Source organism: Punica granatum, chromosome 6 (assembly GCF_007655135.1).
Source record: "Punica granatum isolate Tunisia-2019 chromosome 6, ASM765513v2, whole genome shotgun sequence".
NCBI classification, from domain to species: domain Eukaryota; kingdom Viridiplantae; phylum Streptophyta; class Magnoliopsida; order Myrtales; family Lythraceae; genus Punica; species Punica granatum.
The window spans coordinates 7,204,697-7,230,956 of record NC_045132.1 but is presented as its reverse complement, the minus strand read 5'-3'; the positions used below and the strand labels follow the sequence as shown (position 1 = coordinate 7,230,956).

The window sequence follows — 26,260 nt, the reverse complement described above, 5'->3', positions numbered from 1 at the left end:
TTATGGATAATAGATTTTGGAGTAATGTTAATACATGTTTGAAGGCTGTATATCCTCCCATTAAGGTCCTCCTCATGGTGGATTCAGATGAAAAGCCCACGATGGGCTTTATTTATAATGAGATGAAGAAAGCTAAGCAAAAGATCAAAACAAACTTCAAGGATGATCGGAAGAGGTAAAATTATTTGTAAGCTACTATATGCTTAGTCTTTACTTACTTATTCATCATTATATTTGAAATTTGTAAGTATCTAATAATGACTTGCTTCATGCTTTTAGCTATGATCTTATTTCGAAGGTTATTGATGAGAGATGGGAGGTTCAACTTCATAGGCCTCTACATGCTGGTGCTTATTACCTGAATCCCCAGTTGCATTTCTCTTCTAAATTTAGAGTTGATAGAGAAGTTATGCGTGGATTATATAAGGTTATGGATCGGATGCTAGATGATGAAGAGAGGGATAAGGTTGATTTGCAGCTAGAGGAATTCAAACATGAAAGAGGGCTCTTTGGATTCTCATCTATAAAATCTATGAGATTCAAGAAGACACTGGCAGATTGGTGGGAATCATATGGTGCCGATACCCAGAGTTGCAAAGATTTAGTATAAGCATATTGAGTTTGACCTGTAACTCTTTGGGATGTGAGCGTAATTGGAGTGCTTTTGAAATGGTATTTTATGAATATGGATTCCGTTACCTTATCAGTTATTAGAATTCATTTTAATATATCTACTAACTGTTTTGTTTTGCTTAGATACATACAAAGAGAAGAAATCAGTTGTATCAAAAGAATATGAATGATTTAGTATTTGTAATATACAATTTGAAATTGAAAGATAAGAAGATCAAGAAGCAAGTTGATCTTCAAGTGGAGGACATTTCTTCCGATGATGAATGGATTGTTGAAGAGGAGACAGAGAATACCGCAACTTTAAGCCATAATTATAACTTGCGTTCTCTTGGTCGTGGGGATGATGGTGATGAAGAAAGTGGAGGTATTCAAATTGGCGATGAACATGTAGAGAATATGGACACACAAGAGCATGACACGGTTGATGACTTGGAACTTCCTGAAGAAGATGAGTTTGATATTTTGTATGATGATGATGTTGATGATTATGAAGATTTGGATGAGATTTGTTTTGTTTGTTCATTTTATGTTATGAGTTATGACTTATGTTGTTAACTTTTTATTTCGGGAGTTTGAGTTATGATTTGGAATTTTGGACTTTGAATTTCGATTATTTGTAACGATATTTTTTGTTTTTATCATTTTATGACTTATTGTTGATTTATTGGTTTGTTGTCTTTATTTGAATGAAGGATTGATTTTTTTTGCTCAGGAAAGTATGCTACATATATATATATATATGCTATTTTTTTAATTACAGGTAGAATCTTACGATTCACGATTCGAATTGCGATTCATTATTCTACGACTCTCGATCGATTCTAGGTAGAATCGCGGTTCTGAAAACGTTGTTCGAGACTGAGACTTGCTTGGTCGATAGGATGCCGAAAGCTCATCATCGGGATTGATTCCACAGCTGTACGTTCATTGCTTTTTGGGACAAAAGCTGGAGCCCCCAATCTTCGGTCCATCCTCATTGACGTCTAGGAAATATTGTCTCGGGGCTAGGAAATAGAGGTCACTCACTCCTATTGCGAGGGCAATTGTTGTACAGATTGGCTTGCTTGGAGGGATTCGTATTTCCCTCTAGGAGTTCATTTTCTCGATTCAAATCCTAACGGCCTAGACCATCTCTTGTTAGGCAATTCTATTTGGGTCTGCACATCCCATTTTTGTATGCTTTAATTTTTGTTCAGGCTTCAGCCCCTTTTTCCACCAAAAAAAAAGAGATGTTTAGTAATAAAAAAGATACATAACATTAAATTGTATATAATAAATATATATATAGAGAGAGAGGGCGAAGCAAAATCATTTGAAATGATGAAAGAACTTGTATATACATATTTCTCTTCATCATAGATCTTGTACGGTTTCAAGCAAACTGATAGTTGGAGAGCTTTGATCTTACTCTGACAGATAAGTCTGCAGAGTATTATTGCCAAAATAAAGTTGAAATGAAATCATGTTAGAATGAAGTTAATTGAGCACAATTCTTTCTTTTTTGGTTTCTTGAAAACGAAGGGAGCTGAATGGTCGAGGAACCAGGATTGTTGGTTGTACAAATCAAAGACTATTTGATCAAGACCAAATATCTTGAAATCTTTCGGTCAAATATGCATAGATGATTGAAAAGCTGCATTGGTAACTCTAACTAGAGCAGCTAATCGATTTGTCATACAGACTTACAATATGCGTCTGAGCATCTAAGTATGCACGATGTGGAAGAGTTGAGTATTCTCCATTTAACCTGCTTAATACAAAGTACATTGGCTCATGCTAAAAGTGCAATAAGAAACATAACAATGGGAATCAATAAGCAAATACAAAAAAAGATCAACAACAATAGATTGAAGAAAAATTAGGGTATCCCTCGATAAGCTGTTATATTCAGACTAGTGTATGCTTTTGAGCTTTGGCTTTAAGTCGTGTAGTATATTTCGATTGATCATCCGTATTCTTTCTACCAACTGGGCTAATATATTGTTAGGCCCGCAAGCTTATTTTCCTTTCAAATTGAGCTAAATGGGGTTAAAAAGCATGTGTGCTTTCTTTTTGGGCTTGTGTGCCAATTTCTTGGGTTGGTTGATGTTATTATAGGCCTTGTGTCTACGGTTCAACACAGAAGCTAAAAACAAGTTTCAACACTTCAATATTCTATACTGCAAAAAAATTACAATGCTTGCCACCTTACGGCAACAAAAGTTGTCCCTCATTGATATGTATATACATATTTTGATACATGTATGTACATATTTTTACATATGTACATACATTGTATTTTCTATGTGTTAGTATTATGGTATTAAACTATTGTTTATAGAAGTTACTTTAATAGTAGCATATGAATTATTTCAACAGATGGCTGAGATGGACCTTAGCGCAATTAGCAAATAAAGGAGCATATCATCTGTTGCTCTAAGAACGATAAGGCAAACAGAACTATTTGACCCAACAATAAGACAAATCTCAATGTGTAGTGTTGAGCTACACGATAACTTACTTGGGTGGTGTTAGGGGAGTATGCACCATCCTCGGCTCTAAAGCTACCCCAGACTAGGGTCCCTCCTCCTTCTCGACCTCCCTTTAGGCAATGGGAAAAAGCATTTGGGGTCACTCCTTCCTCGGAATACTGGGTAATAGTAGACCAGACTCCCGGTCCAAATGCCAATATCCCATCCCCTTTAAACGGTTCACTCTGGTGAGTAACACACCTATAAAATGAAAACATATATATCATAAGAAAGAAAGCTTAGTAGTTTTTAAGGATAAGTAGCAAATCGGGCCAAACCTTTTTCCCATTTTTTTCTCTTTTGAGGCCGAAAACATATATTCTTATGTTAATAAGGCCGTAACTTTCTTAAATATTTACAAGCAAATATATTCATAATTGAAAACTTGCAAATTTACCTTTTAATTTTATTCCCTTTGTCACCTTTTGAATTAGAAATCAAAAGCCCCAAATATATATACACAAAACAAATAAATTTCCTTCCTCAATCTTCAAAGTGAACTCCTTGTCTGTTGCTTTGGAAGAGCATTGAGAGGACCGGTGTTAGAAATGACTTATACAATAGTACAAGGCAAATTTAACTCTCCTCTCATCTTGTTCGAGCAAGAAGAGTTTGGTGGAGAATTAGAAGTATTAGCCTTATGCAATGATTTAATTGGGAGATGAGAACAGAGAAAAGAATAATTTCTTTGGGATTCTTGCATGCAGTCCTATTTACTGTATGCGATAATGCTGGTATAAGCCTTTGAGGAAATTGCTTAAAGAATAGGATTAGCATGATCTGGCAGCTAAGACTGACTCGTGTATAAATCGTGGTATATTTGGTCAACGACCAAATAACCCAATATGCTGCTCATATCCCCGTACATGATGGAAAAGCCGCATTGGTCGCTCTGACCAGAGCAACCAACCGATTTGTCCTTCGACTTGCTATGTGAATTTGACCATTGGAGTGCCTGAGATGTGGAAGAGAGCAAGGCGCTCCCCTTCACTAGTGGGTTTCCCCCTGCCATGCACGGGAAAATTAATAAATAGAATAATGCCAGTACACATATGATGAAAAATTGAAGGACATATAAGATTAAATTAAAGACACAAATAAGACTCATTTTGTATTTTTTCTTAATTAATTCAAGTTTTTTCATTTGACAAAATTTGAAATATGAGAATGTTTACATCATTACTACTATTGTTATTGTTGTTTTTTTTATTATTATTAACATTATTTACTTCACAACTAAGTAAACGTTTGTATTATTATTAATTATTGCATGGTGAAGTAATGTATTTTTTTTACAATAATGTAAAGCATAATTTATATTTATGTATAATGTTTATATTATTCTACTAATTTATATTAGTATTAATTATTTCATGGTTTAACCATGAAGTAACTTATAATAATATAAAATTATATAAAAATATATATGTTTACTTACCTGAGAAGTAAATAATAATAATAATAATAAATAATAATAATAATAATAATAATATTTATAACTTTAAAAAATTTAAAAAAAAATTCATTTTAAAATTGAAATAAAATAACTATTAAAATATCAAAAAATAAAATTAAAATTAAATTAAAATATATTAAATATTAAATATTAAATATTCAAATTACATATTATTTTAAATATTCAAATAAATAAATAAATATACAAAATAAAATAAGAGAAAGAGAACAAAGGGGATCGAATAAGAGGGTGGGATGCCCCTGCCAATAACCATCTCCGTATGAGTCATGTTTTCAAAACTGGACTTATCAACAGAAGTGCAAAGCCATGTCAACAAAATTTGCATACATTAAATCATAGTCAATATTTTGTCTAATATTTTATATAATTGAAAAGTTATATATAAAAATTGTTACAATTTTAGTTTTCCTAGCAAAGTTTTTTTTTTATTTTTACCAAATACCAAAACGTTACTTTAATAAAAAAATTTATACTAATTGTGCCGTTTTCCCTATTGTCAATAAAACTTTGCTCAATTTGCTTCCTTAATAATTAAAAATTTACCCCTTGCATGCACGGGTTATTTTTAAATATATATACGTAAATATGGATAATAAAAAATAGAATTTTCCCAAAAGAAAAGGAAATAATAGAAGCCAACTTATATATATGTTGCATCGATAATGTAATAATGAAGAAATTTTTTTATGCGACAATTTATTTATTTTTGTTATAGTTCATTATGATATATTTAAAAACTAATAACTTTTCGAAACGATTGCTAGCACGACCACGACGAGACGAAGTTTTCGAAATCCTAATACACTCTCTGGTGCTAGGGCTACAAATTTGAATTCCCTTGTTAGCATCAATGCAGATCAAGCCACCGACAAGACTTAAAAGCATGGCAGACCCTGGTGTTAATTCAGTCATGATAGCTCGCAATCTGAAATTGTCCGTCATCCGAATTTTCGGTATAGTCCGTGACGAAGAATTTCCCTTTAGCCTTTCTTTCGAAAGGGTTGCTCAACATGGCCCTGCCATATTCTCCCACGGAAAGCAGCAGTTTGGGACGAGAAGAGCTAGCAAAGTGGGAGGAGACGAATTTGGGATCGGAGATGATGGAGCGCCACAGAGGGGAAACCCACCTAAATCTGTGGAGTGACTTCACCGGGAGCCTCAATAGTATCTCCACGATTAACTCTTGCGGGAGGGGAGGAATATGCTTTTGAGCTTTGGCTTTAAGCCGTGTAGTATATTTCGATCCATCATTTGTATTCTTTCTACCAACTGGGCTAATAAATTGTTAGTCCTACGAGCCTATTTTCCTATCGAACTGTGAGCAAAATGGGGATAAAAAGCGTGTGTGCTTTTTTTGTTTGCCCCAGTTTCTTGGGTTGGTTGATGTTATTATAGGCCTTGTGTCTACGGTTCAACACAGAAACTAAAAACAAGTTTCAACACTTCAATATTCTATATTGCAAAAAGATTACAATGATTGCCACCTTACGGCAACAAAGGCTGTCCCTCATTGATATGTATATACATATTTTGATACATGTATGTACATATTTTTACATATGTACATACATTGTATTTACTGTGTGTTAGTATTATGGTATTAAACTATTGTTTATAGAAGTTACTTTAATAGTAGCATATGAATTATTTCAACAGATGGCTGAGATGGACCTTAGAGCAATTAGCAAATAAAGGAGCATATCATCTGTTGCTCTAAGAACGATAAGGCAAACAGAACTATTTGACCCAACAATAAGACAAATCTCAATGTGTAGTGTTGAGCTAAATGATAACTTACTTGGGTGGTGTTAGGGGAGTATGCACCATCCTCGGCTCTAAAGCTACCCCAGACTAGGGTCCCTCCTCCTTCTCGACCTCCCTTTAGGCAATGGGAAAAAGCATTTGAGGTCACTCCTTCCTCGGAATACTGGGTAATAATAGACTAGACTCCCCGCCCAAATGCCAATATCCCATCCGCCTTAAATGGTTCACTCTGGTGGGTACCACACCTATAAAATGAAAACTGTATATCATAAGAAAGAAAGCTTAGCAGATTTTAAGGATAAGTAGCAAATCTGGCCAAACCTTTTCCCATTTTTTTCTCTTTTAAGGCTGAAAACATATATTCTTATGTTAATAAAGCCGTAACTTTCTTAAATATTTACTCACAAAAATATTCAAAATTGAAAAACTGTAAATTTGCCTTTTAATTTTATTCCCTTTTTCCCCTTTTGAATGAGACATCAAAAGCCCCAAATATATATATATATACACAAAACAAATAAATTTCCTTCCTCAAGCTTCAAAGTGAACTCCTTGTCTGTTGCTTTGGATTTGGAAGAGCATTGAGAAGAACGGTGTGATAATAGTACAAGGCAATTTAACTCTCGTCTCATCTTGATCGAGCAAAAAGAGTTTGGTGGAGAATTGGAAGTATTAGCCTTTATGCAATGATTTAATTGGGAGACGAGATAATTTCTTTGGGATTCTTGCATGCATTCCTTATTAACTGTATGTGATAATGCTGATATAAGCCTATGAGGAAATTTCTCAAAAAAATGCAATCGTACATCAGTGCACACGTTCTATTCAGTAAAATGTTTGAATTAACTATATAACTATGTAGAAGCTAATTCAACCCGCATACTAACCACTTAATTGACAAAAGTAAATCAAAGTTACATCTATAACAAAATTTTCACCAAACTGATGATGTTCACTAGATGTTGATTGTGTTACTCAATATACACACGCCTAAACAACTCGAAAACTTGCTAGCCAATGCATTAGGAAGGTATCTTTTAGCCATCAACATTCAACTGGCCATGAAGCAACATCCAACAGCCATGACCAAAATGACATATTACTTATGACATATTACTTTGCAGATTTTTCCTTATGAAAAAGATGAAGCAATGCATAGTCTGAGCATCATCCCGAATTGTTAATTGAAAATACAAGAACATCACATTGGTTAAAAGAGTATGTCTTTCCTTACCCGAAAAGAATAGGATTAGTATGATCTGGCAACCAAGACTGACTCGTGTATATATAGAAGTATATTTGGTTAGCGACCAGATAACCCGATATGCTGCTCATATGTACATGATGGAAAAGCCGCATTGGTCGCTCTGACTAGAGCAACCAACCGATTTGTCCTCAGACTTGCAGCGTGAGTTTGAACATCGGAGTGCCTGAGATGTGGAAGAGCACAAGGCGCTCCCCTTTCCTAGTGGGGTTGCCCCTGCCATGCACGGGGTAAATTAATAAATAGAATAATGCACTGTACATATATGATGAAAAATTTAAGGACATATAAGATTAAATTAAGGACACAAATGGGACTCATTTTGTATTTTCTCTTAATCAATTCAAGTTTTTTTATTTGAAAAAAATTTTAAAAATGTGAATGTATACACTACTACTACTATTGTTATTGTTGTTTTTTATTATTATTATTAATATTATTCACAGCTTAGTAAACGTTTGTATGATTATTAATTACTGCATGGTGAAGTAATGTATTTTTTACAATAATGTATATCATAATTTATATTTATATATAATGCTTATATTATTATATTATTTTATATATTTAGCTGTGAAGTAAATATTAATAATAGTAGTAACAATATTTATAACTTTAAAAAATAAAAATTCATTTAAAATTGAAATAAAATTGCTATTAAAATATCAAAAATAAAATTAATTAAAATTAAAATATATTAAGATATTAAATATTAAAATTACATATTGTTTTAAATATTCAAATAAATAAATAAAAATACAAAATAAAATTAGAGAAAGAGAATAAAGGTGATCGAATAAGCGGGTGGACGCCCCTGCCAACAACCATCTCCATATGAGCCATGTTTTCAAAACTTGACTTATCAACAACCGTGCAAAGCCATGTCAACAAAATTTGCCCAAGTTAAATCACAGTCAATAGTTTGTCTAAATAATTGAAAAGTTGCGTATAAAAATTGTTACAATTTTAGTTTTCCTAGCAAAGTGCTTTTTGTTTTTACCAAATACCAAAACGTTACTCTAATAAAAAAATTTATTTTAACTGTGTCATTTTCCCTAAATACCCCTTAAAAATTTACCCCGTGCATGCACGGGTTATTTTTAAATATATATATATATATACACATATATATACATATAGATGGATAATAAAAAATAGATTTTTCCCAAAAGAAAAGGAAATAATAGAAGCCAACTTATATTTTCAGTTTTTATAAGTCATTATAATGAAAAAATTTATTATAAGTTTGACGCAGCGTACACACGAGTAATCTGTCACAGACCCGTTGATTTCGCAGAATATCGGAACTACGACGTTCAACTCCCTATTAATTCTTTGAATACCTAGGTAATTGGCATTCAACTCGGATCGAATCCAAGAATGGGCAAAGAGCACGAAAGCTCCAACTTTTATTGATAATAAAAAACAACTGTAAAACCCTAGGGTTTTACAATGCTTAAATAGGAATTAAAATGCCTAAATTACACAAAAGATATAAACTTTTCCTAAAATTGTAAAAGCGCTCAAATAACATAAAAATACCCGTTTGAGGCCCTAAACGATGAAATTCGTCTTAAATCTCATCTTTTCATAGCCAAATGCAGTAAGTTTTGCTCCTGAAGCCGTTTCCCTCGAAACAGAGTCGTCCGAACCATTTTTCTCAAGGTACCAATTTGCCAACTTGTCTTCTGCCGCATCATTCTCCCCCAGATTGAGAGAATTCGTCCTCGAATCGTCATTGTCTAAGATATCACCTGCGTAAGGAATCAGGTGCTTCATATCGTCTGAGCTATCACCCCCATCATTCTCCCCATGTTTTAGCACAGCACAATATTATGTCGTGTTCATCCTTCCAGTATCCGCCACCCTTCAGTCTCAGGTAACAGAACACTATGTCCTCAGTGAAAAGTGGGACTCGGGTATTCTCTGCTGCCCACTTCACTTTATCTCTAATCAGCATTAGGGTTGCAATTCGGACAAGAACGTCCTGGATTCTGAGGCCTTCTTTTGGCACACCATCAAGAAGAGTACCCCATAATTTCTTATTTCTTCATAGGTCTTTTGCTTTAGGCTAGGAACAAACTCCTTCCAGTCATAATCCTGAACCCCAAATCTCATCAGAATTTGTACCAAGGCTGCCCTCTAATTCTGATTAAAGCCCAGTACTCGAAAGGACTGTCCTTCGCCTTCCATCAGAGGGGGCGGCTCTCCACTTTCAACTCGAGCTCTCTTCCTGTAAGGCCTCTTTCCAGGTTGAGGACCAGGTGCAGCAGCTTTACCATCAGATAACTCAGCCTCATAGTCATCGTCCTCATCATCAACTTTTGTTTCTTCAGGGTCTGCATGGTCCCGGTCAAGTAGTTGATCTATCGCAACCTCATCATAGAGTATTTGACGGGATTTTTCAGCTTCATCATTATCATTAGGATATAGCTCCTTCCACCCGTATCTTATAATATCATCTAAATTCTTCTTCACCTCCTTTCTTCAACCACTCCAAATTGGGCATCCCATCTCCTGTCACAATCTCCTCCTCCTCGTCGAACTCGGGCTCTCCATCGCCTCCCGCTACAAAAACTACGTCATCAGACAGATCCTCTTCCATCGTCGCTAGCCAATCTAGAGACTCCTCCGGCTGCGAGCCCCCTTGGAATTCGAGATATCGGTCCTAAGGCCCATCTCCCATCGTCTCTGGTCTATTTCTGCAGTTGGCAACCGATCTCTCCTATGATCCCCTCCAACATATTTAGTCGCGTCCCCTTCAGAATATGAATCATACTCGACAACCTCCAAGTCTGTAGTCGGATTAGGGACTCGACCACGCCTTGGGTCGACCTCGTGTCGACCCTCCATCAGCGCTCCTATCTTCTCGCCTAGGCGATCCACAACCATGTCCAGTCTACACTCCAGCGCCACCACCAGCCGAATATCAATGATCTGTTCGATCCTCCGATCCAGTTCGTCCTCCTCCGCAACACAACGTTGATTAGCCGTTCTTCGGGGCGGCATCACTGATCCAAGAGCAAACGCGGCTCTAATACCAACTGACGTAGAGTACACACGAGTAACCTGTCACAGACTCGTTGATTCCGCAGAATACCGGAACTACGACCTTCAACTCCCTATTAATTCTTCGAATACCTAGGTAATTGGCATTCAACTCGAATCGAAACCAAGAATGGGCAAAGAGCACGAAAACTCCAACTTTAATTGATAATAAGAAACAATTGTAAAACCCTATTTAAGCATTGTAAAACTCTAGGGTTTTACAATGCTTAAATAGGAATTAAAACGCCTAAATTATACGAAAGATATAATTTTTTTCTAAAATTGCAAAAGCGCCCAAATAACATAAAAATGTCTGTTTGAGACTCTAAACAATGGAATTCGTCTTAAATCTCGTCTTTTCACAGCCAAAGACAGTGAGTTTTGCTCCGGAAGCCGTTTCCCTCGAAACAGAGTCGTCATAACCTATTTTTCTCAAGGTACCGATTTGCCAGCTCGTCTTTTGTCGCATCAAAGTCACTATGAAAAAATTTCAATATATATATATATATATATATTGCATTGATAATGTAATTATGAAGAAATTCGTTTATGCCATAATTTATTTAATTTTGTTATTATAGTCCATTATAATAAATTTACAAACTAATAACTTTTCAGCAGCAAATTTATCTATGAAATGTTGTTTAAATATTGTTTGTAATTTATATTTAAATTTTGGTATGTATCTCTAGATTTATAAAATTTACTTACTATTATGGAGTATATCTTGCCAAGAATAGCGGAGATTTGTTATACCCTTGTATATTAACTAGCCTTATTAGTTACATACATATTAGGCAATAGATGTCTTAGAATTCTTTCTTTTTTTTTTCATGTAATCGACAGTATATGTACATGATCAAGTATGAATGAAATCAAGCTTTTTAGCTCAGCAATTATCATGGTATCATAGAGTAAGAATTCTGGGAGAGTGTTATCTTCTCTGGTTTAGCGTTTCATGGTTGGTTGTGAGTGAAGGCAGAGATGGAGAAGGGGGTCGAAACTTCGAGAAAGGCTTCAGGGGGCGGGGAGGCATACTGGTCGTCTGTCTTCACTGTACTGACCGCGAAGAACAAGGTCGGGATGATTGATGGATCGGTGCCAAGGCCACTGGAGGGAGACCCAAATCAGGCAAAGTAGGACATTTGAAATGCCTTCGTGATATCTTGGATCTTCAACACACTGGACTGGGAGCTCCAATCCAACGTGGTTTATGCAGCGGTGGCTCAGAACTTGTGGGAGGATCTCCGTGAGAGGTATTCACAAGGGAATGAGACAAGAATTTATCAATTAAAGGTGGAAATCGATAAATTGAAGCATGAAGGCATGTCAATCCTGAAGTATTACTCTCGGCTGAAAACGCTTTGGGATGAGCTAGATAATTACCTCCAAACTCCAACGTGCACTTGTTCGGCAGCTAGAACCTATGCGGCTCAGAGAGAACGAGAGAAAATTCACCAATTCCTGATGGGATTAGGGTTGGAATATAGCACGGTGAGGTAAAATATCCTCAGCCATGAACCCGTCCATTCCCTCAACAAGGTGCATGCCCTAATCCTGCACGAAGAAAGGCAGAACATGGTGGCCCTATCTCATGAGAATATTGCACGGGATGGGGCAATTTTTTTTAGCAGAATGACAGGAAACAAACTGGAGATGCAGGGCAGTGGTGGCAGTTCGGGTTACGGAGGATCGATAGGAGGAAGAGGGGGGATGAAGACATGTTACCACTGTGGCTGTCCCGATCATCTGAAGAGTTCTTGCTAGTTGCTCCATGGCTTCCTAACTAACTGGGACTCAAGGAAGGAAAAGGTGAAAGAAGGGTTTGTAGGGAGGAGGACCGAGGAGACGATGATGATGGCAAGCCCATCAAGCACAGATTGGGTCTTTTAACTCGGGGCCGAGGCAATTCGGTGGACTGCAGGCCCATCAGGCACAGGTTGGGCAATCCAGCTTAGGCCTGAATCAAATGGGTAGATAGGAGGCCCATTAGGCATCGTTTGGGCAACCGAGAAGTGGGTTGAACAGATTGTCTTAAATTTCAGACACGACTTTTCAAAAGCTACTCGATTTTTTGGGTCTAGATGATGACAACGTGCACCCAGCCTCTAGTAAAAATTTGATTTTAGTAAATTTTGGGCATGATTGGATAATTGATAGCGGAGCCTCTAGGCACATGACAGGACATGCAGACTTATTTGTTGAGTCGCGACTACTTACCGAGAGGCCACAAATTCACATACCGAGAGGCCACAAATTCACATACCGAATAGGGGTGTCTGTGCCGCTTGCAGAACTGGATGAATTCATATAGGCCCTCTCGTCCTATCAGATGTTTTATTGGTCCCAGAATTTAATTGCAACCTCATTTTTGCATCTCAGTTATCAAAAGATCTGGATTGTTGTGTGATATTCTACACTGACTTTTGCTTGATACAGGACCACACCATGAGGAAGACAATTGGAGTCCAAGGGGGTGTGTATTATCTTCGGCATGTGGCTATCCGAGAGTAGGCTAATCGGGTCATCAGTGAAGAGACGGGTGATTTGTGGCATATGCGGCTTGGATATCTATCATGACGAATCAAGTTTAATGGTATTAATTTAGAATGAATACAATGATGAATAAGGAATGTGATGTTTGCCTCCATGCAAAACAGACTCGGTCAAGTTTTGACCTAAGTATGAATAAAGTTGTTTTTTCGTTTCAACTAATCCACTGTGATTTGTGGGGGCCTTATAGAGTGGCGTCTATTTCTGGTACTCGCTATTTTTTGACGATTGTGGATGATTATAGTCGTGCCATATGATTATATTTACTACGGGAGAAATTGGAGATGCAGCGACACCTTATTAATTTTTGCAAGTTGGTGAAGAATCAATTTAATTGCACTGTGAAAATAGTGCGAAGTGACAATGGGAAGGTGTTCGTTTCACGAGATTTACAGAATTACTTCTCTACCAAAGGGATCATTCACCAAACATCTTGCACGGACATGCCTCAACAAAATGGACGTGTCGAGCGGAAGCATAGGCTTACATTGAATGTTCCACCATCGTTACTTTTTCAGGCTGGACTTCCGATTGAATTCTTGGGAGAATGTGTTACCATGGTGGCACACTTGATTAATGTGACTCCCACATCCCTTCTGGGAAGTAAGAGTCCATATGAAATCCTGTTTGAAAGATCCCCGAATTATTCTAATTTGAGGGTATTTGGATGCTTATGTTATGCACATGATAGACCAAGGGAAAAGGATAAGTTCAAACCTCATTCTCATCAATGTGTGTTCGTCGGTTATCCGTATGGGAAAAAGGGTTGGCGAGTTTAAGATCTTGAGAAGAATGAGATATTTGTGACTCGAGATGTTCGGTTTTGCGAGAGGGAGTTTCCATTTTTATAGATGAATGATACCGAAAAGAAAGATGGTGATCGGGTTCATTTCTTTACTGATAATGAGAAGCATGTCGATCAAGTAAGGAGTCAGGGGGAGTTGAGATTTGAAAACCCAGATAATATAGAAGAAGAAAATGGGCATTCACATTCTTTAAGCCCGATGGGTAATCAAAGAGAAGTTTTTGACGAGCTATTGATAGAAGAAATGGAAGGACCAGAATTTCCGGATAGATCCAATACTGAAGTGGAGACTACATAACATCTATTACAACGTTCAGATCGAATTAGGTCTACGCCCAAATATTTGAAGGATTTTGAAGTTCGTATTTACATTGTCTGACACACACCCCTCAGTTCACCTACTTCATCGAAATCCTCATGTATGATTCATTCGATTCAGCAATATTTATCATATTCTGGTGCATCTAATCGATATCTTGCATATGTAAGTGCCCTGGATTCGGAGGTGGAACCTGCGTCTTATCGAGATGCAACAGTCAATCCACGGTGGAGGGAAGCTATAGCGGAAGAAATCAAAGCGCTTGAGGCTAATGGAACATGGACTATCGAGCGTTTGCCACTGGGGAAACGTCCAATTGATTGCAGGTGGGTATATAAGATCAAGTGTCGAGCCGATGGGAGTATAGAGAGATATAAGGCCCGACTTGTTGCAAAGGGATTCACTCAGGTCGAAGGAGTGGACTTTCGCACCCGTGGCAAAATTGGTCAATGTATGATGTCTACTGGCTGTGGCAGTAGCGAAGGGATGGGAGATACATCAGATGGACGTGAACAAAGCATTTCTACATGGAGATCTCGATGAGGAAGTTTATATGCATTTACCACCTGGATATTCTTCCCAAGGGCAGGGAATAGTTTGTTGACTTCAAAAATCACTTTATGGGTTGAGGCAAGCTTCACGAAACTGGTATGCCAAACTTGCAGAATCTATAAGGCACTATGAATTCCGAAGTCTGGAACGGATCATTCACAGTGGCGATATTTTTCTTGCAGCCTTGGTATATGTCGATGATATTCTAGTTGTTGGCAACAACCATGAGCAATGCACATGCTTCAAGCGATATCTTGATTGTTGTTTTCGCATCAAGGATTTGGGACCGGTACGGTATTTTCTTGGGATTGAGGTAAGCAAAATGGAATTTGGCCTTTTTCTTAACTAAAGGAAGTATGTGCTCGATATTCTCGCGGAGTATGGGATGCTTGGTTCCCGACCTTCCCATTTTCCAATGGAGCAAAATCATGGGTTGTCAACAGGATCAGGAGTACCCTTTGATGATCCAAGTCGGTATAGGCAGCTAGTGGTCATCTGATTTATTTAACAATTACACGGCCGAAGCTTAGTTATCCCGTGGATATTTTGTCTCAGTTTATGCAAGATCCTCGTCAGGAACACTAGGATGCTGCGATGCGGGTGCTTCATTACTTAAAGTAGTCCCCAGGAAAGGGAATTTTTCTTCGGCCAAGATCATTGGAGCTTGAAGTCTATTGTGACTCAGACTGGGCTAGTTGTCCCATGACACGTCGCTCAATTACTGGGTATTTTGTTACATTGGGAGGTTCTCATATCTCTTGGAAGACGAAGAAACAGTCCACGGTGTCTTGTTCTTCAGCTGAAGCGGAATATCAAGCCATGGCATGAGCAATCAGTGAGATCTTATGGTTTCGGAGTTTGCTCAATTCTCTTGGGATCAAATATAATGAGCCTACTCGATTATTTTGTGACAACCAGGCTGCTTTACACATAGCAGCAAATCCAGTGTTTCACAAACGAACGATGCATATAGAGATAGATTGTCACTTTGTTCGTGAACACATTCGGTCTCGCGTCATTAAGACTTCACATGTTCCCACGAAGTTGTAACTTGCTGATATCTTTACGAAGGCTTTAAGACAAGATCGATTCCACTTTCTTTTGGGCAAGTTGGGCATTCGAGATCCCCATGCTCTAACTTGAAGGGGAGTATTACAGAGTATATCTTACCAAGATTAGCGGAGATTTGTTATACCCTTGTATATTAACTAGCCTTATTAGTTACATACATATTAGGCAATAAGTATCTTAGAATTCTTTCTTTTCTTTTTCATGTAATCGACAGTATATGAACATGATCAAGCATGAATGAAATCAAGCATTTTAGCTCAGCAATTATCACTTACCTATAAATATTATTGTAATGTAAACATTAATCGGAAGAAGTTAATTTTACTGACTCTTTTTTCTTAGTTCGAGACAAGCTTCATTCCTGTCTTGACCATCAGATAGAACAGGGGATCCCAGTCTCAAAGCTTTCCCTAGCAGCTCGAACCTCGAGCCCTGGATTAAAAAAGTTTATTATATATAATTATTTATTTACTATAATATTTGTATACAATTAAATTAAATATTTTATATAATAACCGGTTCAATTATGCAAATATATTTGATTTGCATTAGAAAAATTACCTAGTAAAAGAATTAAAAATAAATTATTCATAATTGTGTTCTCCACACATTTATTTATGATCTTATGTTAGCTTTTATTTATGACCTTAATTTCATTATGGAATACGAAATTCTCGAAAATCAATATTCATCTTTTAAAAGTATTTTAGTATATATTTAAATAGAATAAATATATCAACAGACCCCCGCATCTTGTGGGTAATGGGCTAGTTAAAAATTGAAAAGATATTGTTACTATTCATAAGAAGTTGACTCGCTTCATTATCTCCTCCTTGCTTCTTAATTGTGTACAACATTAACTCTTCAATTCTTCTTTCCTGAGGTATTATTATTGGTGTTGGTTCCCAGCGAGGGTTTGAGAGAGGAATATCCTCGGACCCCAGCTAACAATTAAAGTGCCCCCAGTTTTCTTGATTATTACGACAGTGCCAACCTTCACGGATTCGTAAGAGCCAAATCGGAGGGTATAGCAGAGCTCAAAAGTGAAAGGATGTGCGGATAAGATCCTTACACGTATGTATTGATTTAAGGGGGGCTACTCATTCTCAGCATCGATCGCATCACTTACTCCGCATCATAAAACAATTAAACTTTCTAATGAAACTACCAACATGCCAAATAAATCACTAACATGAATACGACCATCGTTGAGATTCTCCTGTCCTTTTTGTCATCTAATTCTAATAATTTACTTATCGAAAAGAAAATATTTTTAAATTTTTATATCAATGGTGGTCATAACAAAGGAGGAAGGTATATATGTATATAGCTACTTATACCATTAAAGCAGTGGAACGTTGAACAAGATCCTATACATCGTATCAATTGCGAATGTTCTGTCCTTCAATGAGTTGGTCTCCTTATGGGAGAAGAAGATTGGCAAGACCCTCGAGAGGACCTACCTACATTCTTGAAGATGAACACCTCAAGAGCATCCAAGGTAATTAACTAACGAATCGAATTCGACTTAACACTAAAACCTATGATTCCTTATGTGTCTTCTGTTCATGTAAACATTCAAATTTCATCAACCCACAATAGAGGGCAAAACCTGCTTCAAAAGTTAAGGCTTGCATCCGAAATGCTATTCTCTATGATCATCATTGTAATGTCGTTAATATATATATATATATATATATATATGTGCATGAGAATACTCGGCAGGGACGGAGACATGTTAGTGGTGAGGAGGCCGGGCAATTGCACCCGCCAACCCCCACCCCACCATGATGTTGATCCGGCTTCTGCGACTACCGCATCCGTCTAGCTCCCGATATGCGCATTGGAATACTTTGGAAATGACATATACGCCCTTACCCAAAAAAAAAAACCAAAGAAATGACATATGCTCTACAATTTCAGTTTATGATTTTGTCCACTTCGAAAGAAAGCTCCGGCTCGATCCCTAATTCTCAGTATCTTGCTCGGACGACATCTTATCACGGAGTACATGAATTAGCTAGTAGAAGATTCACTGATATATATTCTATTTAGCCTCAATAAATTTTCTAAGTCCCTTTTTTTTTTTGTGAATTTTACCGTTTTCGGTGAATGTATGCTTATTCCTTTCCAGCTCCACTTTTTGTGAGGGGGGATGAAACAAACTTCGAGATTGAGGCTTTCCTTCAGTATCGGAGCTTCAGAGATCTACCCGGAAGTGAAGTATACAACCATGGATGAATATTCGAATCGATTTGTGTGAACTACGTACCTATATATAGTTATGTCGCTTTTGCTATTTTTTGACGGTAATTGTAGTAACATCACTTATTTACTTGCGTATTTTTCTTTCTTCCTTCCACTGTATTCTGTATATTCCCTTTGCTCTTGATTATAGTAACTATACATTTGATTCTGCTCTTATCATCTTCCTCCTCTTCATCTTACTAAACTCTTGAAATTTCACCACCACAAGATCCATCCATCTCCATCACATATTTGAATTTTCCACAAGAGCCTAACCGAGTGCAATTTTGTTGGTTTTAGATTTCTTTTGCGTTTCCAATTTTGTGTCTGGAAAATGTGTATGTAGAAATTGAAATGATTGGAGAAACTTGAGGAATATGAGAGGGAATAAGATAAGAGGAGGTGGGGATTATAGTGTTGCATATAGAGAAGGAAATAGAAAACAAAATAAAATTCAGTAACAAGAATCAAGAAATAAAGGTGATAAAGAACTCCGTTACCGAAAAAAAAAGGTGATAAATAAGTCAAAGAATGACAATGCCATAGCGGAATTTGTACGTAAGATAGGATCAAGTTTTTTTTACCAATCTCTTTGATTGCAAAGTAGCCAACTCGAAGGGTCGGTCATACTAGCTAGCTTTTGAATAAGTCAGTGGGCACGCTTCTTTACCTTTCATTTTTGTGAGTTCATGACTAGCTATGTGAGTGATTTTCCATTTTCACTAAATAAGAAAGACTAGAGAAAGTGGGATGAAATGGAGAAAAGGAGAAACTTTTGGGGGTCTTTTGCCATTTTCCTCAATATAATGTTATCGCTTTTTTTGCACTTATGCTTGCCGACTATAGGAGCAACACGTGGCGGAATTCGACGCGCCCGTTAAGCAGCAAGAACTAAAAATGTCCATATCTTACATGCCGAAAAATGGGCGTATCTTTCTCCTCCGAAACCAACGTGCCGATTTCCTCATTCTGTCCGAATTATCTCCCCAGGGTTTTGTATGTTTCTCTAGCTTTCGGCGTATTCGGCAGAAAATATTCGGAGAAGAGACCAACTCTCGGGTCCTGTCCTCTCTCCTTCTCCGACCTCCATCTTCATTTTCTCCGATCCTTCTCTCCCATCAGCCCTCGGAAGCACAGAGAGAGAGAGAGAGAAGGATGGGAACACTGGGGAGAGAAATCTACAGCGTCGGGTTCTGGATCCGCCCACCTCCAGGGTGACTACTACTTCCAGGAACAGTGTAATTGCCTCCTCCTCCTCCTCCTCCTCCTCCTCCTCCTCTGTTTTTGCCTTTGAGCTGTGCAGTGCTGTGATCAGAGTTCTTCGTATAATAGTTATGCTGGAGCTATGAACTGGGAAGCTCAGGCATTTCATGGGAAACTTTTGAGCTGCATTATTGGGTTTATCATAGAATTTGGTAGCATGTTCAACTTTTTTGCATTGGGAGAGCGTAGCACCGGCCCGGGAATTACGGGATGGAATGTGACATTGAGGAGGTCGTCGGGCTATCAATTCCGTTATAGTTGCAGTTGATTTGGGGTCAAGCATGAGGTCTCTGGTGGGCAGCTGGTGATGTGCGTAAAAGATTTTTTTCGGACATCTGTATGCATTTGTAGCGGTCTCGAGCTATTCCTTTCACTTGGCATTGATCTTATGTGATTTATTCTCTTGCTGAGAAAGAGGAAATGAGGAGATTTTGCGGTCTGGATTAGAGTTGAGGTCCTGGTTTTCAGTGGCAGTACGTTTGGTTAGAGTTGTGTCCAATGCAATATCGTCTGTGATTAAGCTGAAGCTGTATATTTCAGAATGAGCAGTATATTGGAGAATCTCAAGATATGGGATGAACAGGAGGAGTTGTCCTGTTGAGCATTAGATGCACAACAAACTGACAAATCCAAATGGTTTCCTGGGCTTTGTTATTCCATACCTGTCCACCGTTCTGACATGATCTATCTTGACTTGTCCCAGTTACTATTTATTTAGATTAAGTCGATACTGCTCTCCACTTGATGTCTTCTCTTGCCTACGAAAGGAATGGGAGATAATAAAAATGAATGGATAGTTTATTGGTTTAATTTACCTATCTTGAATTGCAAACTTTTTTCCATTAGTAGTTGAAATTGTGATCCCATGATATGGCAACGAGGAAAATGGGAGATTGTACAGACCCTGTACTGAAGGTAATAGGCCCCTTGAGTCTTAGAATAAGGATAGATGCCTGCCCCTTTTCTCACTTCTTCTTTCGGTCATTCCTTGCATTGCTTTATGAGATTCCATGTGTACAATTGAAATTTCTAAGGTGTTTCATATTAGAGCAAACTTATAAAGTCTGTTGAGTTTCGAAAAACAATGTCACGGAGAGATCCTTTACTGTTTCTGTGCATCGCTCTTCAATATAAATGCATGTACTTTTTGCGCATTAATTAGGCACATGATTTCAATATTTGCTACCATTTTCTTTTCAAATGTGCTTGTAATGCTACAATGTATATAGAAATTGCAATCTACTTAGCTAAGTTACTTTGATTGTTCTCTGTATCTTCTTTAGATATGTACTGATTCTGTCAAGGTACCATTTCTTGACATATCTTTTTACTCTGTCCAGTATCTAAGCATTGGACACTTATGAACTTATTTGACTAGGCTCCTATGGTTGACAAGGACGCATTGTGGCACCCAGTGCTTCTATCATTGGCGACGTTCGGGTTGGAAGGGGTTCCTCCATCTGGTATGGATGTGTTTTATGCAAGAATTGGTTTTTTTTTTTTCCAGAATTTGAGCTGATTGTCAACTCCCACTTTTGAACAATGAAATAAGGTTAAAATGGATTCAATTGGAAAACAAACAACCAATATATTAGGTCTTTCTTTCATGTTGGCGATGGGATTACTCACAGAAGGGAAGTCTAGTACTCTTCTTCTGCGATTATGGTGAATGCGATTGAGGATTTTTTGAGTCTTGCACATGATGTCAGTTTGAATTTGGTTGCGCTGGGTTCTGCAGAAGTAGCATTTGATATAAAGGCAACTTAACATGGGGATATGCTGGGCATTGTAAACCTAATTAGGTGGTCTTTCATGCATTATTGGAGATCCAGGCATTCTCAGTATCCTTGTTCAATTTTCATGCCATGGAATATTTATTCAGTGAAATTAATTCTCTTCGACTGAAATTCTAGCAGTTTTGACACTGCTGCGTGATTTGGTTTGTAAAATTTTGATGTTAGCAGGATTGATTTGTTAAAAGCGGTCCTCGCCAAGAGATCAAGTCCTTGTTCAACCCTTTCTAGATAAACATAGCCTTAAACTATTATTAATAAGAAAATTGAATAAGAAGAAATGCATATATATACCTTAAGTAGGAGATATACAATAAAGAAAGTAACTTGCATACCTGTTCATAGCAACGTACAAGGCACCAACCATAGTCTCTCGCCTTACTGGCAACGATTTTTCCGTATTTAGTTGTTGGGTTATGACTCTTAACTTTTTGGCAGTAATGTTATTATCGAGATCCAATGTTTCTTCGTGCTCATCATTAGCTTCAGAAAATTTACAGAATGTTTATCTTCACGAGCTCTGTTTGGAGTTTCCAATTTATTTTCTGATGAAATTGCTTTGTTGTGTGGACTCCTTTCAGCTTGCTCTCATTGTTCGACAAGCAAGTTCAGAAAGATGTTATAATTAGCTTTTTTGGGTCAAATATTCATCTCATGCTGGTGACATCAACAGTATTAGTATCAGATCAGGAACTAATATACAAGACAACTCTCTTGTTCACGTGGCAAAATCAAACTTAAGTGGGAAGGTTATGCCAACTATTATAGGAGATAATGTAATTGTAGGTAAATCCAAGTTTTATACTGGTCCAATAACGTTGAGTTGATACTGAAGTTGATAGCGTAGTACACTGGCCATTTCACCTTTTGACTTCTGTAGGTCACAGGTATGGGGAGGCAATCCCTCTAAATTCTTGAGGAAGTTCACCGCGGAAGAGATGGCCTTCATCTCCCAGTCAGCGATGAACTACTCCAGCTTACCTCAGGTTCATGCTATTGAGAACTTGAAACCCTTTGATGAGATCGAGTTCGAGAAGGCCCTCAGTAAGAAGTTTGCCCGCGGCGACGAGGAGCATGACTCGATGCTTGTTGTCGTTCATGAAACTCCCCCAGAGCTCATACTTCCCTATAATATTCTACTGGATAAAATGCCAGCCAAAAGCTACTTGCTTTAGGTAATTTTAGTCTCTGCCTTTACTGAATCAGTAAGCATTATCTCAAGTGAAAGTAATAACTGAGATGAGAATGTTATCTCTTTCTAATAACTTGGGAGGTCTGGATCTAGTCCGAATAAAGCAGATGGACCAGCTCTCCTGACTCCGTGCCATTTCTTGTAGGATTTATCTTAGATGAGGGCCTACTTACGTCCCTTTTATTTGGAACTTTCCAAAGATGTGTTAGGAGGTCGCACAATGTCTACAAGGTTTCTTGTTAGTTGATTATAATATTTGATAAGGTAGCCTATGGAAATTGTATCGTTCTTTGGGACGTTTCCTTCCTCCCCTGAACGTTTTATGATTAGTCCACGAGGCTATGGGTTCAAATTGCCTTTGATGACCTTGATAATGATTAGTCCACGTGGTCATGGTCGTACGGTTCCATTTACTTTTCATTTCAAACCGTGGAACATGACTTTTGGAGATGATTTATGGATGAATTAATCCAGTATCAAATGATGTGCATTGAACTAAAAGGACAACATAAAAAAAAACTAAATGACAACATAAAATATTCATGGCAGATACATAATGGGGTTGATTGTAAATCACGACACAGGGCTAACTTGCCCAAGTAGTAGTAGTAGTTTTCACGGATATGCTAAACTCGATATATTACGGAGTCGCTTCTAAAGGACTGATTGAACTTACAACATTTACATTCAGATGACAACGACTGTCATTGCGCTGCACTAAAACAAAAGCTAATTACAAAATTGAAATCTCAATGTATCAAAATCCCCTATTAATGGAGCTTCAAAATACAAAATGAATAGAAAGTTCAAAAAATGGAAAAATTCCTCCGTATTCTGTCCATAGTGGTAGCACACTTCAACACGGTGGTTGGGATACGCTGTCCAACAAAGTCAAACCGACAGACCAAGTCATGCTTTGGAAGATCAGAGGGAAGCATTCAAAACAAGGCTTGGCCCAAGCAACGCATGAAATTACAAAAAACTGCTACCTAACCTCAATATCTTATTTGAAATCATTATTCCCTTTTTATTTTCCAATTACTGGAGAGTCCTATGGATCTAATTTATCGGCAAAGTAACCAAAAAAAAAAGTGCGAAAAATCCTCACTCATAAAAATTGAATCAAAATCTCTTTTTAAGATTCAAACTTTAAATTTTTGTCACCGTATTATTTTTTTTTTCCTTTTTCTTTTGATAACAAGCTAGGTGTGCAGGAGACAGGTTTTTCTGGCCACAAAGGCTGTGCATTCGGTCCAATGGAGAGCATTCTTATGCGTGATTATGCAAAACTGTAGGGTTTAGTACACCCATTTCTCTCATTATTATTCTCTTTATCTATTATAATATTCGTCACTCATATCCCCCTCTTATCCAAAGCCTTCGTCTATATATACTTAATACAAACGAAAAGGGTCATTCTCGAACATCATAATTTACATACTATTATTTGGGTGCCAGAAGCTCTTCTAAGCGCAGCCATGTTTAGAGCTCTCAGCACAAGAAGCCACCAGAGATACGAGAAGTTAGGCGAAGAGCCTGCGATCAGGCTTCTAGATGATCAAGTAAAACTCCAACGCTCCACGACTTTGCCCGCTGGGGTGTTCGGGACTCCGCTACCGAGGAAATTCTCACCGGAGACAGTCGTCCCGCCAAGTTCTCAGGTGAAGCCATCCCCCGCGAAGAAGGAAAGCACCAAGTCCCACCCTCTCTTCAGCCTCTTCGACCGCCGCCGTAAGAGCAAGAAGACTACCACAGCGAGGCCGGAGTTTGCGAGGTATTTGGAATATGTCAAGGAAGGTGGGTTGTGGGACGTGAATTCAAATAAGCCCGTGATTTACTACAGATGAGGAAAAACATGTAATTTGGGTCCGGTGTAATCTTCAAGGAATTGTTTTTCTTTTTTCTTTTATTATTTATATTTTTATGTAATTTTAAATGTATAATATTGTGCAAGAATGTTTGATAGAAACTCTAGAGGAGATTATTATATATCTTAAAATCAACCAGCAAATTTCATGTTTCTCATTCCCAAACGGGAATTTATTCCCTTAATCGACAAGAACCAAAGATTATGCTAATTTCGCCACAGAATGATTATGCTAAATATATATATATATAAATCTAAATGTTAGATTTTCGAAATTGACACCTTATCTACTCCCTTATGTCGTAGTGCATCCCCCTTTCATCGATCTAATGTTAACAAATCACCCGATAACAATTCGAAGTACTAAGTTCGGGCTGTCAAGTCATACTTAATGCGTCGATGCATATTTAGGAGTTCCTCTCTCCTAACAATCGCCTTATTAAAAGTCATAAGTATTCCTTACTATTTCCTTTTTTTTTTCTAGAACATAAAATGTCATATCATTTTTCTTTTTATCTTGTTGTTTTTTTTAATTAATCAATGGCCAGCAGATTGTGAGCTCATTGGCAAATTTGTTGGCCCTGGTTGGATCAAGAGGATCATATAGGACGTTCCACCAGTTTGGATCTTAGAGCTAATATTGATCCCCAAAATAGTGTGCGTGAACTCGAGACGTCTCTTTGCTTGAACTATTGTGAACGCCGTAGTTTCGGAAATCATATGTGCTTGAGAAGTATGTTTACCATACGTATAGAGTTCAAAATATTGCGAAAGTCGGCTATAGATTTCGACTCCAAAAGGTGTTAGACTCATTAAATATACCGATTTGGATAGTTGATGAGTTACATATTTAGCTAACAAATTGGTCCATTCTTTGAAGGCTAATTTCTCCAAATTTTAATCAAGAACCAGAAAAACCCAAAATTATGCTCATTCTCCCCTTAGTTTTGGGATTAAAATTAAAAAAAAAATCGTGATGGACTATATCCAGACCTCATAAGTTCTCGTGCCCTCTAGCAGCTCTCGGCCTGCTCTTCCTACTCCAAATCCCATATCACTTCTCCTCTAGCTACAGAAACAAACAATCATTTATCGCGGGGCAAACGCAGTGTTCGGAATTTACATGGAATTATATCATATCCCGTAAAAGGCTACTATTGAAACAAAAAAATGAATCTCGGGCTTGATTTTGATGAAATGGAAGTCAAGAAAATCTATGAAGAGGAAAAGCATCCCGTGAGCAGGAAAAGACCAGCGGCCAAGCAAAGTTGAGCAATGGCCGAACAATTTAATCTGAAGACCATCGGAGAAATGGCCCTCCATTCCTAGAAATGTGAGTTTACTTCCGACTTTCCAAGTTCAAGTAGTTAAAAGTCATTGCCATAATTCAAGTGCATATTAGCAGTTCAAAGCTTTTGTTAATTATCCCATTTGTCGTATGACATGAAAAAGTACCAATTAAATTATAAAATATAGGATATTGAAGGTTATAATAACTCGAGTACCTGATTTTTAAATTATTACAATTTTAATCATTTTTTTCTCATCACTTCATTATGAGATAGGATTATTTAAGATCTTGTCATCTTCTCGGACAATCGCCTCGTTAGAAGTCAGATGTTAAGTCCAACGAATTACACAAATTCAAGTGGCTGTTGAATTTCTTATATGGACTCTGCTCCTGTGCACTGCGGTGGCCGCAAGAAATTAAATTAAACAACTGCAATCAAAATCAGAATGTCTAATTCGACATTCATTGAACTCATTGACTTAGGTCTTGCTTTTAATTAACAAAAATTGATGAATTTTCTTTTCTTTTTAAGCAAAATCGATCGAAGACAACCAAATGACTGATCAAAAACCTAGTTATGGCATGACAAACATTGTTTTATTGGCCGGTCT

At 37.4% G+C, this 26,260-nt stretch overlaps 1 protein-coding gene across 1 annotated transcript; it reads left to right on the top strand.

Moving 5' to 3' along the window:
* The first annotated feature begins 23,742 nt into the window (after positions 1-23,742).
* On the top strand, positions 23,743-24,569 carry LOC116211588. Its single transcript, XM_031546037.1, has one exon. It carries the CDS (start codon positions 23,970-23,972, stop codon positions 24,336-24,338), a length of 369 nt encoding a protein of 122 aa, XP_031401897.1. The 5' UTR covers positions 23,743-23,969; the 3' UTR covers positions 24,339-24,569.
* Positions 24,570-26,260: the final 1,691 nt, after the last annotated feature.